General features: G+C 41.1%; 1 protein-coding gene across 1 annotated transcript in view; it reads right to left on the bottom strand.

The window, feature by feature from the left end:
* Positions 1-15,047, bottom strand: part of LOC107076301 (protein NLRC3-like) — a 369,350-nt gene extending 354,303 nt beyond the window's left edge. Inside the window, exons 1-8 of the mRNA XM_069180176.1 lie at positions 14,926-15,047; positions 10,404-10,517; positions 9,265-9,378; positions 7,135-7,248; positions 6,004-6,117; positions 3,874-3,987; positions 2,741-2,854; positions 611-724 (exon numbers count right to left, since the gene is read on the bottom strand). Of these exons, the coding sequence (XP_069036277.1) occupies positions 611-724; positions 2,741-2,854; positions 3,874-3,987; positions 6,004-6,117; positions 7,135-7,248; positions 9,265-9,378; positions 10,404-10,517; positions 14,926-15,008 (881 nt within the window). The 5' untranslated portion in view covers positions 15,009-15,047. The remainder of the gene's footprint in view (positions 1-610; positions 725-2,740; positions 2,855-3,873; positions 3,988-6,003; positions 6,118-7,134; positions 7,249-9,264; positions 9,379-10,403; positions 10,518-14,925) is intronic.
* Between the last annotated feature and the right edge of the window lie 4,816 nt (positions 15,048-19,863).

Here is a 19,863-nt window from a genome sequence, read left to right as displayed (position 1 = left end):
TGTTTTTCTACTTCTACCAGTGTGTCTCCTAGTGCATGCCACCCTGTTGACTCAGACTGCACTGACCAGGATCCACTGTGAGGACGAGGGGCTGGACTTTCTAAATCCATAATTACTATATCAGAATAATGGACACACCCCTATTGACAATAATAATTACAGCTGCCAAATCCACCATCATCATCAAGTTGTCATCAATCTGATGCCTAGACGACTGACATGGAGCTCAACTCCATAAAACAAGGATCACATTTTTGTGTAAATGACAAAGTGTCTTTTGGAGCTCCTCTCCCCCACTCCACTGTTTGATCCGTTTTGAGAAATTCATGTTCTATATTCTGCTGCTCATCACTCCCATGATCAATTACAGCTCACTGTTCCTTCCCGTGTTTCCGTGATTGTGTCTGGAGTGGATACACAGTCTTTCATCCTTTAGGCAGTAGAAAATACTAGTTGCAGAATTTTGTTTTTGTTTTCAGCTGTCTAGTCTTTATTCGTCTTAACTTTTCACAGAAAATAAAAGTATTGAAAGTGAGACGTGATCCAGTTCACACAATCTTATCTCATGACCAACAGATAAGATACACTCAATAGACAATAGTGACCTCACCTTGGGTCAGAGGCAAAGCCTCCACCTCTGAACTCTATTGGTGGATTCATTGACCCGTCACTCTTCATGGACACACATCTGGGCACTGATGACTCTGGTCTCTCCAGCTTGACCCTGTGAACAGCACAGACACAAACTCCTGACCTTGAACTGACAGAAGCTGAGCTCACTAACAAAAAAAGAATGATACCGACAGGGAACTCATGAAAAACAGAGAAAGTGAGTAACACAGTGAGCTAGAGTACAGAATGTGCTTCACTGGGTTCTGGAGATGTGATGATTTTCAGTGGAAAACAGAATATGGAAAGTGGAATGAGTAGCCCTTTGGAAAACGAAGAGATTGTTTTGGCACGGCACGGTATACATAAGAAGCTTATTCTGTTTTGAATTTGTAGAATCTCTCTCGTTCTGCAAGATTAAGATGTGTCTCTCTGCTGCTCAGCCCTCACAGCCCCTTTCCCTCTTCATGGCCTGAAGGAAACAGCCTATAGGGGGCAGCACACTGTCCCAGTGTGTGAACATGAGCCTGAGCTCCAGGGTGTTTCTGCTGATTTTTCGAACTGGAACAGCTCAGAGAGCCTGGAGTTACGTTTCTACTGGAGAGGCAGAGCTGGTCAGCTGAAGTCACACATTGGTCATGTTGCTGGTGATACTGCACATCTGAGTGATGAATCAGTAATACATTTTACCTGGGATCTACTCATCCCTTTCTATTCTGGTCCTTCACAAGTTCAGATCATATTTTCAATTAAATCACATATTAAATCCTTCTATAGTTCAATTTAAATCATAGATCTTGTAAAGCCAACAGGAATTCAGTACAACCAGAATGTGATAATTTGAAATCCAGTAATATAAGTAGTGTGCCAGATTCAGACAGCTTAACCAGTCACTGATGGACGTCATTGAGCCTTTCTGGACAGTTTGGTAGTTACTAACCAACTGATCCAAGGATCTCAGGCTGTGTTTTTCCTGAAAGACACCAGTGTGTCAGTATCACCCACATGGCTAGGCTGCTTGTTCCTGACTCTAACAGCCTTTTGTGTAAAGAAGGGCCTCCTGTTCTCAGCACTTCTCTGTAGTTTTAACACATGTCCTTCACAGTGTATATCACTTTTCATAGTGATTCTGGCGACTCGGTTGAGTGCCCCAGTGTCTTTAGGATTCTATAATCTCAAATCAGACCCTCTTATAAAATTGGACAGGTTCAGTTCTTTGAACTCTCAGTATTAGACATTTCTTTTGAGCCCAAGGCTCTATCTGCTTACTCTTCTCCGGACTAATTGCAGAGCATTAATCTGTTTGTATCTTCAACATTGTACAAAATGACCATAGTCTAAACGAAACTGGACGCAATTTTAAATGAGGCCTCACAGGTGTGTTATACAATTTTTACAAAATGTCCCTCATTAAATTCAATGATTTTAACTATATAAAATTAACATTCTCTGTGTCTTTTCTATTGCTTTCCCAAATTGTCTAGAAAATTAATAGGTACAATGTTTACCTGTCCCTACCAGTGTCTAAATATGTCCTAGTGCGCCCTGTTGACACGGACTGCACATGACTACAGCTCACACTGACCAGTTCCCATCGTGAGGACGAGGGGCTGGAATTTCTAACCAATAATTATATTATCAGAGTGATGAACACTTCCCTGTTGACAATAATAATTACAGCTGCCAACTCCACCATCATCATCAAGTTGTCATCAATCTGCTGCCCATTCAACTGACAGGGAATTCAACTCCATAAAACCAGCTGGACATTATTGTGGAAATGGACAGATGGTCCAAGTGGAGCTCCTCTTGCTCACTCTAGTCTTTGATCTGTTTTGAGAAATACAGGTACTACATTATGCTGCTCATCATTCCCATGTTTAATAACAGATCTATGTTACTCACACCCTGTGTGTCTGTGGTCATGTCTGCACTGGATACTCACTGTTTCATCCCGTAATCATGAGAAAATATTAGCTGTAGAATTTTGTTTTTATTTTCAGCATTTTTTCAGCAGTCAAGTCTTTGTCTTAAAGTTTTCACATTAAAATTAAGAAAGTGGGAGATAATCCAGTTCACACAATCATATGACCAGCAGACAGATACACTCAATGGACAACAGTGACCTCACCTGCGGTCAGAGGCGATGGGTCCTTCTCTGAACTCTATTGGTGGATTCATTGAACCGTCACTCTTTATGGACACACAGCTGGACATTGGTGACCCTGGTCTATCCAGCTTGACTCTGTGAACAGCACAGGCACAAACTCCTAACCTTATTCAGCTGAATAGTCAATAACACTCTTACAAGATTGCACGGCTACAGTTCTTTTAGCCCTCAGAGTTAAACATTCGTGCTTCATCCAGTGCTTGATCTCTTTTTGAGCCCAAGGCTGTATCTGGTTACTCTCCTCTGGACTAACTGCAGAGCACTAATCTGTTTGTCCCCAAAACATTATACACAATAACCAAGGTCTAAACAACAGTTACACAGTTGTAAATGAGGCCTCACTGTGTGTTGTACAACTTTAACAGAATGTCCTTCAATAAATTATTTTAACTGTATACTGTATCCTCACATTCTGTGTGTCTTTTTTGTTTTCCCAAATCGTCTCGCAACAAATTATATTGTTCTATGTTACGCAGGAATCAAGTGTTTTTCTACTTCTACCAGTGTGTCTCCAAGTGGACGCCACCCTGTTGACTCAGACTGCACTGACCAGGATCCACTGTGTGGACGAGGGGCTGGACTTTCTAAATCCATAATTACTATATCAGAATAATGGACACACCCCTATTGACAATAATAATTACAGCTACCAAATCCACCATCATCATCAAGTTGTCATCAATCTGATGCCTAGACGACTGACATGGAGCTCAACTCCATAAAACAAGGATCACATTTTTGTGTAAATGACAAAGTGTCTTTTGGAGCTCCTCTCCCCCACTCCACTGTTTGATCCGTTTTGAGAAATTCATGTTCTATATTCTGCTGCTCATCACTCCCATGATCAATTACAGCTCACTGTTCCTTCCCGTGTTTCCGTGATTGTGTCTGGAGTGGATACACAGTCTTTCATCCTTTAGGCAGTAGAAAATACTAGTTGCAGAATTTTGTTTTTGTTTTCAGCTGTCTAGTCTTTATTCGTCTTAACTTTTCACAGAAAATAAAAGTATTGAAAGTGAGACGTGATCCAGTTCACACAATCTTATCTCATGACCAACAGATAAGATACACTCAATAGACAATAGTGACCTCACCTTGGGTCAGAGGCAAAGCCTCCACCTCTGAACTCTATTGGTGGATTCATTGACCCGTCACTCTTCATGGACACACATCTGGGCACTGATGACTCTGGTCTCTCCAGCTTGACCCTGTGAACAGCACAGACACAAACTCCTGACCTTGAACTGACAGAAGCTGAGCTCACTAACAAAAAAAGAATGATACCGACAGGGAACTCATGAAAAACAGAGAAAGTGAGTAACACAGTGAGCTAGAGTACAGAATGTGCTTCACTGGGTTCTGGAGATGTGATGATTTTCAGTGGAAAACAGAATATGGAAAGTGGAATGAGTAGCCCTTTGGAAAACGAAGAGATTGTTTTGGCACGGCACGGTATACATAAGAAGCTTATTCTGTTTTGAATTTGTAGAATCTCTCTCGTTCTGCAAGATTAAGATGTGTCTCTCTGCTGCTCAGCCCTCACAGCCCCTTTCCCTCTTCATGGCCTGAAGGAAACAGCCTATAGGGGGCAGCACACTGTCCCAGTGTGTGAACATGAGCCTGAGCTCCAGGGTGTTTCTGCTGATTTTTCGAACTGGAACAGCTCAGAGAGCCTGGAGTTACGTTTCTACTGGAGAGGCAGAGCTGGTCAGCTGAAGTCACACATTGGTCATGTTGCTGGTGATACTGCACATCTGAGTGATGAATCAGTAATACATTTTACCTGGGATCTACTCATCCCTTTCTATTCTGGTCCTTCACAAGTTCAGATCATATTTTCAATTAAATCACATATTAAATCCTTCTATAGTTCAATTTAAATCATAGATCTTGTAAAGCCAACAGGAATTCAGTACAACCAGAATGTGATAATTTGAAATCCAGTAATATAAGTAGTGTGCCAGATTCAGACAGCTTAACCAGTCACTGATGGACGTCATTGAGCCTTTCTGGACAGTTTGGTAGTTACTAACCAACTGATCCAAGGATCTCAGGCTGTGTTTTTCCTGAAAGACACCAGTGTGTCAGTATCACCCACATGGCTAGGCTGCTTGTTCCTGACTCTAACAGCCTTTTGTGTAAAGAAGGGCCTCCTGTTCTCAGCACTTCTCTGTAGTTTTAACACATGTCCTTCACAGTGTATATCACTTTTCATAGTGATTCTGGCGACTCGGTTGAGTGCCCCAGTGTCTTTAGGATTCTATAATCTCAAATCAGACCCTCTTATAAAATTGGACAGGTTCAGTTCTTTGAACTCTCAGTATTAGACATTTCTTTTGAGCCCAAGGCTCTATCTGCTTACTCTTCTCCGGACTAATTGCAGAGCATTAATCTGTTTGTATCTTCAACATTGTACAAAATGACCATAGTCTAAACGAAACTGGACGCAATTTTAAATGAGGCCTCACAGGTGTGTTATACAATTTTTACAAAATGTCCCTCATTAAATTCAATGATTTTAACTATATAAAATTAACATTCTCTGTGTCTTTTCTATTGCTTTCCCAAATTGTCTAGAAAATTAATAGGTACAATGTTTACCTGTCCCTACCAGTGTCTAAATATGTCCTAGTGCGCCCTGTTGACACGGACTGCACATGACTACAGCTCACACTGACCAGTTCCCATCGTGAGGACGAGGGGCTGGAATTTCTAACCAATAATTATATTATCAGAGTGATGAACACTTCCCTGTTGACAATAATAATTACAGTTGCCAACTCCACCATCATCATCAAGTTGTCATCAATCTGCTGCCCATTCAACTGACAGGGAATTCAACTCCATAAAACCAGCTGGACATTATTGTGGAAATGGACAGATGGTCCAAGTGGAGCTCCTCTTGCTCACTCTAGTCTTTGATCTGTTTTGAGAAATACAGGTACTACATTATGCTGCTCATCATTCCCATGTTTAATAACAGGTCTATGTTACTCACACCCTGTGTGTATGTGGTCATGTCTACACTGAATGCTCACTGTTTCATCCCTTAATCATGAGAAAATATTAGCTGTAGAATATTGTTTTTATTTTCAGCAGTTTTTCAGCCATCAAGTCTTTGTTGTAAAGTTTTCACATTAAAATTAAGAAAGTGGGAGATAATCCAGTTCACGCAATCATATGACCAGCAGATAGATACACTCAATGGACAACAGTGACCTCACCTGCGGTCAGAGGCGATGGGTCCTTCTCTGAACTCTATTGGTGGATTCATTGAGCCGTCACTCTTTATGGACACACAGCTGGACACTGGTGACCCTGGTCTATCCAGCTTGACTCTGTGAACAGCACAGACACAAACTCCTAACCTTATTCAGCTGAATAGTCAATAACACTCTTACAAGATTGCACAGGTACAGTACTTTTAGCCCTCAGAGTTAAACATTCGTGCTTCATCCAGTGCTTGATCTCTTTTTGAGCCCAAGGCTGTATCTGGTTACTCTCCTCTGGACTAACTGCAGAGCAGTAATCTGTTTGTCACCAAAACATTATACACAATAACCAAGGTCTAAACAACAGTTACAAAGTTATAAATGAGGCCTCACTGTGTGTTGTACAACTTTAACAGAATGTCCTTCAATAAATTATTTTAACTGTATACTGTATCCTCACATTCTGTGTGTCTTTTTTGTTTTCCCAAATCGTCTCGCAACAAATTATATTGTTCTATGTTACGCAGGAATCAAGTGTTTTTCTACTTCTACCAGTGTGTCTCCAAGTGGACGCCACCCTGTTGACTCAGACTGCACTGACCAGGATCCACTGTGAGGACGAGGGGCTGGACTTTCTAAATCCATAATTACTATATCAGAATAATGGACACACCCCTATTGACAATAATAATTACAGCTGCCAAATCCACCATCATCATCAAGTTGTCATCAATCTGATGCCTAGACAACTGACATGGAGCTCAACTCCATAAAACAAGGATCACATTTTTGTGTAAATGACAAAGTGTCTATTGGAGCTCCTCTCCCCCACTCTACTGTTTGATCTGTTTTGAGAAATTCATGTTCTATATTCTGCTGCTCATCACTCCCATGATCAATTACAGCTCACTGCTCCTTCCCCTGTGTTTCCGTGATCGTATCTGGAGTGGATACACAGTCTTTCATCCTTTAGGCAGTAGAAAATAGTTGCAGAAATTTGTTTTTGTTTTCAGGGGTCTAGTCTTTATTCGTCTTAACTTTTCGCAGAAAATAAAAGTATTGAAAGTGAGACGTGATCCAGTTCACACAATCTTATATCATGACCAACAGATGGATACACTCAATACACAATAGTGACCTCACCTTGGGTCAGAGGCAAAGCCTCCACCTCTGAACTCTATTGGTGGATTCATTGACCCGTCACTCTTCATGGACAAACAGCTGGGCACTGATGACTCTGGTCTCTCCAGCTTGACCCTGTGAACAGCACAGACACAAACTCCTGACCTTGAACTGACAGAAGCTGAGCTCACTAACAAAAAAAGAATGATACCGACAGGGAACTCATGAAAAACAGAGAAAGTGAGTAACACAGTGAGCTAGAGTACAGAATGTGCTTCACTGGGTTCTGGAGATGTGATGATTTTCAGTGGAAAACAGAATGTGGAAAGTGGAATGAGTAGCCCTTTGTAAAATGAAGAGATTGTTTTGGCACGGAACGGTATACATAAGAAGCTTATTCTGTTTTGAATTTGTAGAATCTCTCTCATTCTGCAAGATTAAGATGTGTCTCTCTGCTGCTCAGCCCTCACAGCCCCTTTCCCTCTTCATGGCCTGAAGGAAACAGCCTATAGGGGGCAGCACATTGTCCCAGTGTGTGAACATGAGCCTGAGCTCCAGGGTGTTTCTGCTGATTTTTCGAACTGGAGCAGCTCAGAGAGCCTGGAGTCACGTTTCTACTGGAGAGGCAGAGCTGGTCAGCTGAAGTCACACATTGGTCATGTTGCTGGTGATACTGCACATCTGAGTGATAAATCAGTGATACATTTTACCTGGGATCTACTCATCCCTTTCTACTCTGGTCCTTCACAAGTTCAGATCATATATTCAATTAAATCACATATTAAATCCTTCTATAGTCCAATTTAAATAATAGATCTTGTAAAACCAACAGGAATTCAGTACAACCAGAATGCGATCATTTGAAATCCAGTAATCCAAGTAGTGTGCCAGATTCAGACAGCTTAACCAGTCACTGATGGACATCATTGAGCATTTCTGGACAGTTTGGTAGTTACTAACCAACTGATCCAAGGATCTCAGGCTGTGTTTTTCCTGAAAGACACCAGTGTGTCAGTATCACCCACATGGCTAGGCTGCTTGTTCCTGACTCTAACAACCTTTTGTGTAAAGAAGGGCCTCCTGTTCTCAGCACTTCTCTGTAGTTTCAACACATGTCCTTCACAGTGTATATCACTTTTCATAGTGATTCTGGTGACTCGGTTGAGTGCCCCAGTGTCTTTAGGATTCTATAATCTCGAATCAGACCCTCTTATAAAATCTGACAGGTTCAGTTCTTTGAACCCTCAGTATTAGACATTTCTTTTGAGCCCAAGGCTCTATCTGCTTACTCTTCTCCGGACTAATTGCAGACCATTAATCTGTTTGTATCTTCAACATTGTACACAATGACCATAGTCTAAACGAAACTGGAGACAATTTTAAATGAGGCCTCACAGGTGTGTTATACAATTTTAACAAAATGACCTTTATTAAATTCAATGATTTTAACTATATAAAATTAACATTCTCTGTGTCTTTTCTATTGCTTTCCCAAATTGTCTAGAAAAATAATAGGTACAATGTTTACCTGTCCCTACCAGTGTCTAAATACGTCCTAGTGCGCCCTGTTGACACGGACTGCACATGACTGCAGCTCACACTGACCAGTTCCCACCGTGAGGACGAGGGGCTGGAATTTCTAACCAATAATTATATTATCAGAGTGATGAACACTTCCCTGTTGACAATAATAATTACAGCTGCCAACTCCACCATCATCATCAAGTTGTCATCAATCTGCTGCCCATTCAACTGACAGGGAGTTCAACTCCATAAAACCAGCTGGACATTATTGTGGAAATGGACAGAGTGTCCAAGTGGAGCTCCTCTTGCTCACTCTAGTCTTTGATCTGTTTTGAGAAATACAGGTACTACATTATGCTGCTCATCATTCCCATGTTTAATAACAGATCTATGTTACTCACACCCTGTGTGTCTGTGGTCATGTCTGCACTGGATACTCACTGTTTCATTCCATAATCATGAGAAAATATTAGCTGTAGAATTTTGTTTTTATTTTCAGCATTTTTTCAGCCGTCAAGTCTTTGTCTTAAAGTTTTCACATTAAAATTAAGAAAGTGGGAGATAATCCAGTTCACACAATCATATGACCAGCAGATAGATACACACAATGGACAACAGTGACCTCACCTGCGGTCAGAGGCGATGGGTCCTTCTCTGAACTCTATTGGTGGATTCATTGAGCCGTCACTCTTTATGGACACACAGCTGGACATTGGTGACCCTGGTCTATCCAGCTTGACTCTGTGAACAGCACAGGCACAAACGCCTAACCTTATTCAGCTGAATAGTCAATAACACTCTTACAAGATTGCACGGCTACAGTTCTTTTAGCCCTCAGAGTTAAACATTCGTGCTTCATCCAGTGCTTGATCTCTTTTTGAGCCCAAGGCTGTATCTGGTTACTCTCCTCTGGACTAACTGCAGAGCAGTAATCTGTTTGTCCCCAAAACATTATACACAATAACCAAGGTCTAAACAACAGTTACAAAGTTATAAATGAGGCCTCACTGTGTGTTGTACAACTTTAACAAAATGTCCTTCAATAAATTCTATTCTTTTAACTGTATACTGTATCCTTACATTCTGTGTTTTTTTTTTGTTTTCCCAAATCGTCTAGCAACAAATTATATTGTTCTATGTTACGCAGGAATCAAGTGTTTTTCTACTTCTACCAGTGTGTCTCCTAGTGCACGCCACCCTGTTGACTCAGACTGCACTGACCAGGATCCACTGTGAGGACGAGGGGCTAGACTTTCTAAATCCACAATTACTATATCAGAATAATGGACACACCCCTATTGACAATAATAATTACAGCTGCCAAATCCACCATCATCATCAAGATGTCATCAATCTGATGCCTAGACAACTGACATGCAGCTCAACTCCATAAAACAAGGATCACATTTTTGTGTAAATGACAAAGTGTCTATTGGAGCTCCTCTCCCCCACTCCACTGTTTGATCTGTTTTGAGAAATTCATGTTCTATATTCTGCTGCTCATCACTCCCATGATCAATTACAGCTCACGAATCCTTCCCCTGTGTTTCCGTGATTGTGTCTGGAGTGGATACACAGTCTTTCATCCTTTAGGCAGTAGAAAATACTAGTTGCAGAAATTCGTTTTTGTTTTCAGCCGTCTAGTCTTTATTCGTCTTAACTTTTCACAGAAAATAAAAGTATTGAAAGTGAGACGTGATCCAGTTCACACAATCTTATCTCATGACCAACAGATAGATACACTCAATACACAATAGTGACCTCACCTTGGGTCAGAGGCAAAGGCTCCACCTCTGAACTCTATTGGTGGATTCATTGACCCGTCACTCTTCATGGACACACATCTGGGCACTGATGACTCTGGTCTCTCCAGCTTGACCCTATGAACAGCACAGACACAAACTCCTGACCTTGAACTGACAGAAGCTGAGCTCACTAACAAAACTCAGAAAGTTACAGACAGGGAACTCATGAAAAACAGAGAGAGGGAGTAACACAGTGAGCTAGAGTACAGAATGTGCTTCACTGGGTTCTGGAGATGTGATGATTTTCAGTGGAAAACAAAATACAGAAAGTGGAATGAGTAGCCCTTTGTAAAATGGAGAGATTGTTTTGGCACGGAACGGTTTACATAAGAAGCTTATTCTGTTTTGGATTTTTAGAATATCTCTCGTTCTGCAAGATTAATATGTGTCTCTCTGCTGCTCAGCCCTCAATGCCCCTTTCCCTCTTCATGGCCTGAAGGAAACAGCCTATAGGGGGCAGCACACTGTCCCAGTGTGTGAACATGAGCCTGAACTCCAGGGTGTTTCTGCTGTTTTTTTTAAATGGAGCAGCTCAGAGAGCCTGGAGTCACTTTTCTACTGGAGAGGCAGAGCTGCTGAGCTGAAGTCACATACATATCTGGCTCTGGCCTGGGATCATTGACCTGGTCTCCTGACCCGGCTTTAGAGAATTTTAGAACAGACATTTGCTGTTGTACATGATACCACAGAAATAGCTAGAAGGCAGGACAACATGAACAAGAATAGCCACTGGACCATAAGTAGAATGAGGACACTTAAATCCCATTCATGGTAATAACATGGCTATAAAAACCTCCGTAAAACTGTTGCAATTTGGGGCACTGTGGGAAATACATCTTGTGTGTGTCTCCTTCAGTGTTCTCTGGAAATGCCAATTTCTGTTACAATTAAACTCATCGCAAACCTGCACTGGACCGCTCTGTGACTGCTTGAAACCTACAGTACACAGTGACTAAATTCAAACAAATTGTACAACATTTTAAATGACTGCTGCTTTATCTGATCTGATGACTTTCAGTGGAAAACAAAATAGAGAAACTGGAATGAATAGTCTTTTGTAAAATGAATAACTTTTTGACACAAAAAGGAGTACATAACCATTTGCTTCTGATTTTTAATTTTGAGAATTGCTGGTGAGACAGTGGATTCTGTCTCTATTAATCCTACCATCCATCCTGTAGAATTACTAAATCTGGCACTGCTGAGCTGCCTGTCTCTAGGTTGTGAATTCTGGATGGGATTCTAAAACTGTCCTTCCATTAACTTTCCTTCTCCCCAACTGGACAATAGGCTGAAGTACAGTGACCATTCGTGTCCATTTGGACACTCTTGTTCAGTATTCCTGTCTCTGATGTTCAGTAGTGGCTGTGCTGGTATTAGAGCTGTTCTCCCATTTCACCTCCAGACCTCACAGCCCCTTTCCCTCTTCATGGCCTGAAGGAAAGAGCCAGCAGGGGGCAGCACACAGTCCCAGTGTGAGAACATGAGCCTGAAATCCGGTGTGTTTCTGCTGGTTTCCAGACTAGAGCAGCTCTGGAGCCTGAACTTTTCTACTGTAGAGTCAGAGCTGCTCAGCTGAAGTCACACATTGATCATGTTGCTGGTGATATTGCAGGTCTGAGTGATGAATAAGTAATACATTTTACCTGGGATCTACTCATCCCTTACTACTCTGGTCCTTCACAAATTCAGATCATATATTCAATTAAATCACATATTAAATCCTTCTATAGTCCAATTTAAATCATAGATCTTGTCAAAAAAACAGGAATTCAGTACAACCAGAATGTGATCATTTGAAATCCAGTAATCCAAGTAGTGTGCCAGTTTCAGACAGATAAACCACAGTCATTAATGGATGTCTTTGAGCCTTTCTGGACAGTTTGGTAGTTACTAACCAACTGATCCAAGGATCTCAGGCTGTGTTTTTCCTGAAAGACACCAGTGTGTCAGTATCACCCACATGGCTAGGCTGCTTGTTCCTGACTCTAACAACCTTTGGTGCAAAGAAGGGCCTCCTGTTCTCAGCACTTCTCTGTAGTTTCAAAACATGTCCTTCACAGTGTATATCTTCACAGGGCTTTTTAACTCCCTCTCTCTGGGCTCAAATTTCTGTTTTGGACTCTAAAACACTCTGTCCATTAACTTCCTCTCTCCCCACTGGACACTTGGCTGAAGTACAGTGGCCATGTGTGTCCATTCAGACACTCTTGTTCAGTGTTTAAGTGTCTGTCTCTTGCTGCCTATGTGATTTCCAGGTGTAGCTGTGCAGGTAGTATTGTCCATCACTGCTGACAGTGATTTAGCTCACTGGGTTGAGTGTGTCAGCGTCTTTAGGATTCTATAATCTTGAATCAGACTCCTCTTAGCCACTCTTATAAGATTAGAAATGTTTGGTTCTTTTAACCTTCAATATTACATAATCCTTTGAGCCCAGAGTTGTATCTTGGTCCTCATCTCTGGACTAAATCTCAAGCAGCTAAAAATATACAATGATCTAAATTGAAGCACAATTATACACAGTGTCCATATTGAAACAAAATTATATACAATTTTAAATAAGGCCTTACTGGTGGTTTATACAATTTTAGCAAAATGTCTTTCAATAAATTCCTTGCTTTTAATTATATAACCTAACATTCTGTGTTTCCGGCCAGCTTTGAATATAGATAACGAGCAGGTGGATGGATCTTGTACATCTGGAGGTGAAGAGGCACTGATGTCTTGAACATAGAATCGATGAAGATGGCAAGTTCAGGCAAGATAGCAGTTCTAGCCTGAACTACATTCCCCAGAAATTTCAAGTTCAATATTTTATTGCCATAACAACTAGTTGCATATAATCTGGTTTGGTGAGCTCATACTATTAAAAACATACAATACAAATATGCAACATAAAAAATAGCAGAATGCATCCACTCAGCATATTCATAAGTACCTTAAACACACACCAGTAAGAAGAAGAATAGTGGATCCTATCAAACTCAAACTCAAAATATCAAAAGTGCAGAGTTTATGCATCTCACAGCCTCCGGTTGGTGCTGTTACAGAGAAGGGGATCATCAGTTAGAGCAGTTTGTTTCACCTTGAAGGCAGTGATTAGTTGAAGGCCTCATCAGACACCTTGGCTGTCACTGGTGAGGGAATTAACTAAAAGTGTTTTACTATAAGTTCGTATTATATCTTGTCAACTATATATCTTTTTACTTATATTTTACTAAAGCAGTCTCAGGATATCTGGTCTCAAAAGATAACATAGCCACATGATGTCTTTAGACTCAGCTGACATAGTTCTCGGGGAAATGACCGAATGACTGTGTGATGCTGAGGCTTTGTGATTTAAAGCCAGTAATCAGCTTTGCTACCCAGTTATTAGTTAGTTATGGAGATCAGGTGGTCAGTGGTATGAGATGATGGTTAAGGGAATGGTGGACAAGAAGGCTGTGGAGATCTGGTGGTTGACTGTATAAGATAAGATAAGATCACTTTATTTCCCATATACAATTTCTTGCATTAGGAATGTGTTTTTCAGATACCCCAGCTTGCTCTCCATGAGACACACAGACAGGGAGAGAAGATGGGGGTCAGAGCACAGGGTCAACCATTTATATGACACCCCTGGAGCAGCTAGGATAAAGAGCCTGCTCAGGGACCCAATGGATTAGGATACCTCTGTCAGATGTGGGATTTGAACCGGCAACCCTCCAGCCACAGGTACAGATCCTTAGCCACAGAGCCACTGCTCCACTCCCTCTGTATATGCTGAGTGATGAAAAGTACTATTAAATCTTAATGACTGGTAGAGGAAGATAATTGCCAACATACACAGTTTGAAGAAACCATTAAGATAACCGTGAAAAAGTACTGTAGTGTTTTGAAAACAACACCTGAAGAAGGCTCCACGGCCGAAACGTTGTGTTTTCTTTCTTCTTTTTTTCAGCATGGAATAAGCCTATTACTTGTTCCTTTGCAGCCTACGCATGCTGACACAGCTACCCACCTGAAACACTTACAAATGTTATCTTGTCTAGCTGACTAGGCAGGTTTAGCTCATCTATACATAAATGAACTGCTAAGAATGTACTTAAGCAGAGCACCCAGAGAAAGGAAAAGATGCTCAAAAACTATATCCTTAGTGTCTGTTTTTCTTAATCTATAGTCTGAAGTTCAGAGTGTGCTATATAATTTTAGTTACCTCAAACTAAGGTAGCCACCCAGTCATAGTGATATTCCCACTACATGCATCCCCCTGGGATTGGACACTGAAAATGCATGTCCTGACAGCCTGTGACAACAAACTTGAGCACTAGACCCAAGACAGCTGAGCCAGGAAACTTCAGCCACTACAGTCACATAACTCTGACAACAGACAGAAAACAGCAGAAACATCTACAGTAACACAGACACATCCGTATAGCCTTGTAGCCAGACAGATTCAGTGTCAGAGTCAGTCAGGTCTTCAAACACAAGGATACCCTCTAACCTCTTAATTTCAGGGCCCATCGCTCCATCTTCAGCCTCAGGCTCCCCAGAGAGACTCATTTCAAAAGCTGTTCTCCTGCTCATGGTCAGCAGAGGGACTCAAGGACATGAATCTGACCAGCAAAACCTGCCAACACACAAGTGAGACACTCGCATTAACAACACTAACACACACTGTACAACACATTAACAGCACTGACACACACTCTCACACACTACTGCACATTATTACATTGACACAAAAATATAAAAGCAGTGTTTTTTATAGTTACAAATTAATTTACAATAACAAAACAATAATTATAATTACAATAACTTATCATGAGTAAAGAAAAACACAAAAGTTCACTTATCTATGTCCCTATCTGTCAATGCACTTCTGTCCCTGTTCTGTAGATTGTTACTTATAGGATTTCCCTTTCAATTCGTGTCCACCAAAACAGATAAACAAGAGGCAAAGTTCAATATCCCTCAATAAACAGGAAATCCAAATATATATATAGTATAAATCCTGTTCTTAAGTATAAAATGACTTTAAAACAGGCTGAATCCCTCTCTGCTCAAACTCTGTCCGTTACTGCACAATAACGACACTGACACTCTCTCACACACTGTACTGCAGTGTCCAAGTCAAAGCCAATGCCTCAATTCAATTGAGCATCTGTGGATTGACTTAAAAATTGCTGTTCACAAACGGAACCCCTCCAACTTGATGGAGCTTGAGCAATTTTGCCAAGAAGAATGGGCAAAAGAATGGGCAATTCCAATGTCAGCATGTGCAACGCTGATAGAGACTTACCCAAAGAGACTGACAGCTGTAATTGCTGCCAAAGGTGAATATGTATGAATTCAATTATTTTCTGTTTTTTATTTTTAATTAATTTAGTAAAATGTCTGGATTGTTTTTCACTTTGACATTATAGAGTACTTGGTGTTGATGAGGGGCAATAAATCTCAGTTAAATACATCATGGTTCCATGCTGTAACACAATAAAATGTGAAAAAGTCCAAGGAGGATAAATACTTTTTATAAGCACTGTACATAATAAATATTATTACTTATTACTTCATAGTATTTGACCAACAAGCATTAAAACAACAACATTTAGAAACTTAAATGTTCTCAGTACTTTAACAAGGCACTGAAGAAAATGCTCTCTATGTATAAAAACACTGACACAATCTTATCCACCACGATCAGCGCTTCTACTCTCCTCCATTTTAAACCTGAACGCACTGTGAACCATCTAAGCATCTCCATGTGACTTCAGAGCACTCGGCTGCAGACTAGGATTTATTTTCAGAAAGTAGACCTTGACAGCACTGTAACAGTACATAAGAGAGTTGAAACAGTCCTCACTCTGACATCTAGATCCAGCCATTTAAAATGCGCAGAGTACGCTGCTTTAAAACGCGGTAGGTGTGGCATGTCACCACGCTTCTTAATGCATCATACCGCATCACACCAAAGGTATGATAATAGTTTCTGGAATAATAATAATAATAATAATTGCTTACACTTATATAGCGCTTTTCTGGACACTCCACTCAAAGAGCTTTACAGGTAATGGGGACTCCCCTCCACCACCAATGTGCAGCATCCACCTGGATGATGCGACGGCAGCCATAGTGCGCCAGAACGCTCACCACACACCAGCTATTAGTGGGGAGGAGAGCAGAGTAATGTAGCCAATTCATAGAGGGGGATTATTAGGAGGCCATGATTGGTAAGGGCCAATGGGAAATTTGGCCAGGATGCCAGGGTTACACCCCTACTCTTTTCGAGAAACGCCCTGGGATTTTTAATGACCACAGAGAGTCAGGACCTCGGTTTTACGTCTCATCCGAAGGACAGCACCTGTTTACGGTATAGTGTCCCCATCACTATACTGGGGCATTAGGACCCATATGGACCGCAGGGTGAGTGCCCCCTGCTGGCCCCACTAACACCTCTTCCAGCAGCAACCTTAGTTTTTCCCAGGAGGTCTCCCATCCAGGTACTTACCAGGCTCACACCTGCTTAGCTTCAGTGGGTTGCCAGTTGTGAGTTGCAGGGTGATATGGCTACAGGCTACTGGCCAAGGAATCACCTTGTAAAACTGCTAGGTGGAGCTAATAAAGCTTAACGTCTCATGTACAGCATTTGAGCTGTCGCCAGAAAATCCCGGTCACTGCTGAAGGATGATCTTTTTCCAATTAAGAATTTAAGTTGTATACTCTTTAGACTTTTAATAATTTCAAACTGTGTATTACAGCATGTTAAACATTAAACATTAAAATGTCGTTATATTTTATATATTTGTCGTTATATTTGTCGTTATAAATGTCGGCATCACATTCTCTCCACTACGGATATAATTTCCACACCTCCTCCCTCCTCATCCAACTTCTCTGGTTCCCGTCTCTCCAGCTTCTCTCTTCTTGACTCAGCATCCCTAAACAAACTAGTTACGCGCATGAAACCCACCACATCTATTTTAGATCCCATTCCCACCACTTTATTCCAGTCCTGTTTCTCTTCTCTCTGTCCCATTGTCCTCAATATAATACATGAATCCTTGAGCACCGGCATTGTACCAACGGTCCTCAAAACTGCTGCTATTACCCCAGTGCCAAAGAAGCCTAACATGGCTCTCGACAATCTTAACAACTTTCGCCCCATCTCCAACTTACCCTTTCTCTCTAAAATTCTAGAACGTGCTGTCACACTTCAGTTACATAACCACCTCATGACAAACAACCTTTTCGAACCCCTCCAATCTGGCTTCCGTCAACTTCACAGCACAGAAACCGCCCTAGTCAAAGTCACCAACGATCTCCTAATAGCTTCTGATTCTGGTTCTCTTTCCATACTCATCCTTCTTGATCTCAGTGCTGCCTTTGACACTGTTGACCATAACATCTTGCTTTCTCGTCTCGAGACTGTGTTTGGAGTCTCTGACACTGCCCTCAAATGGTTTAAGTCTTACCTCACTGATCGCTGTCACTTTGTCTCTCTCAATGGGTACAGGTCTGAAATTGGTCTTGTCAAGTCTGGTGTCCCTCAGGGCTCAATACTGGGCCCCTTGCTCTTCAGCATTTACATGTTCCCACTTGGTCAGCTTTTAAGATCACATGGCCTCAGCTTTCATTTTTACGCTGACGATACTCAAATATACATCCATACCAAACCCGACACTGATGTGGCTGTCTCTATTCTATCTAATTGCATCTCTGACATAAAAATTTGGATGACTCAAAACTTCCTTCATCTTAACTGTGACAAGACTGAAGTCATGCTTATTGGTACCCCCCATCAACTTCGTAAAGCCAGTCCTGTAACCCTGTCTGTAGATGGCTCTGTACTTGAGCTCCAATCAAAATTGAAAAACCTTGGGGTTATATTCGATTCTGGCTTAACATTCGACCCACATGTACAGCATACTGTCAAAACATCTTTTTTTCACCTTAGAAATATCGCAAGACTACGCCCTATGCTATCATTAACTGTGGCTGAAAAGCTGATCAACATATTTGTATTCTCTCGAATTGACTACTGCAATGCTCTGCTCCCTGGGGTATCTAAATCTACTCTGAACAAGCTGCAGTATGTCCAAAATTCAGCAGCCAGAATCCTGACCAGATCTAGTGCAAGTGTTCACATTACTCCTATCCTGGAGTCCTTGCACTGGCTTCCGGTCAAATTCCACGTAGACTTTAAAATCCTCATGCTCACCTACAAGGCTTTACATGGCTTGGCACCTCAATACCTGTCTGAACTTTTATCGCCCTACTCCCCACCTCGCAACCTCCGCTCTTCAAATTCTGCCCTCCTTACTGTCCCCCAAGCCCGTCTACATTGTATGGGCGACAGGGCCTTCTCCTGCTATGCCCCCAAGCTCTGGAACTCCTTGCCCAAGGATATTAGAGAGTCACCTTCTCTAAACTCCTTCAAATCCAGACTCAAAACCCTCCTTTTCAGAAAAGCCTTTACTTAACTGCTTCCATTCTTCACCCCTCTGCTCTTCTTAATACCATCTTCCACGGTCTCCTCTATTATTATTGTTGTATTGTTGTAATTATTGTGTCCTATCTTGTGAAATTTTCTTATTTATTGTTGTAGTCTTCTTATTTATTGTTTATTGTCATCCTGTAAAGCGCTTTGAGAAGCCACCTTTAAAGGCGCTATATAAAATAAAGTTTATTATTATTATTATTATTGTTGTTGCTGTTATTGTTGTTTTTATCCTGTAAAGCATTTTGAGAAGCCACCTTTAAAGGCGATATATAAAAGACCTGATTCTTATGGAATGTGTTCCGCCGGGGATTCAAAACATTATTATTTTTTAATCGCGTATCTAAGGAAATAGCAGTATAACTTTGTTCATGCACAAACAGTGGCATGTTACATTATTAATTTGGGTGTCTCCTCTTGCCAGAAAGCTCTAAATTGGATTTTGAGTGCGGTTTTTGACTTTTTCTAAATTGCAACCCATAAATAAAGCTGATACAGTTTAGACTTATTTTAAAGTGTATTACAGCAGCACAATGGACAATGCAACGTAAATTGCAAAATAGCACTTGGAATCTGTCCAAGCCCTACTTTGTCAGGCATTTTCTTTTACTGCAACGGACATAAAAACTCCCTTGCTTTTAACAGTGCGTTTCATAATTTCTAACTACGAAAATTATTTAAACTGCGACACTTATCATTCATTCCATTCCATTCCATTATCAGTCTTCCATTTCTCCCTAAACATTGTAAGCATGAAAGTTTTATAAAATGGTACCCAAATATGCAATTGCTGTATAGATTGAATTTTAATTTTAAAAAATTATTTAACACGAAAATTAAGCTGGAAATCTCGCCCCCTTCTACTTTGAAAATACTATACCTGTGAAACTGGTTTAATTCGTCACAGCCAGCACTCCCGCAGAGAGGGAGGTTGTACTCGTCAAT

Source organism: Lepisosteus oculatus, chromosome 18 (genome assembly GCF_040954835.1).
Source record: "Lepisosteus oculatus isolate fLepOcu1 chromosome 18, fLepOcu1.hap2, whole genome shotgun sequence".
NCBI classification, from domain to species: Eukaryota; Metazoa; Chordata; class Actinopteri; order Semionotiformes; family Lepisosteidae; genus Lepisosteus; species Lepisosteus oculatus.
The sequence above is the reverse complement of the archived record's forward strand: the minus strand, read 5'-3'. Positions and strand labels throughout refer to the sequence as shown.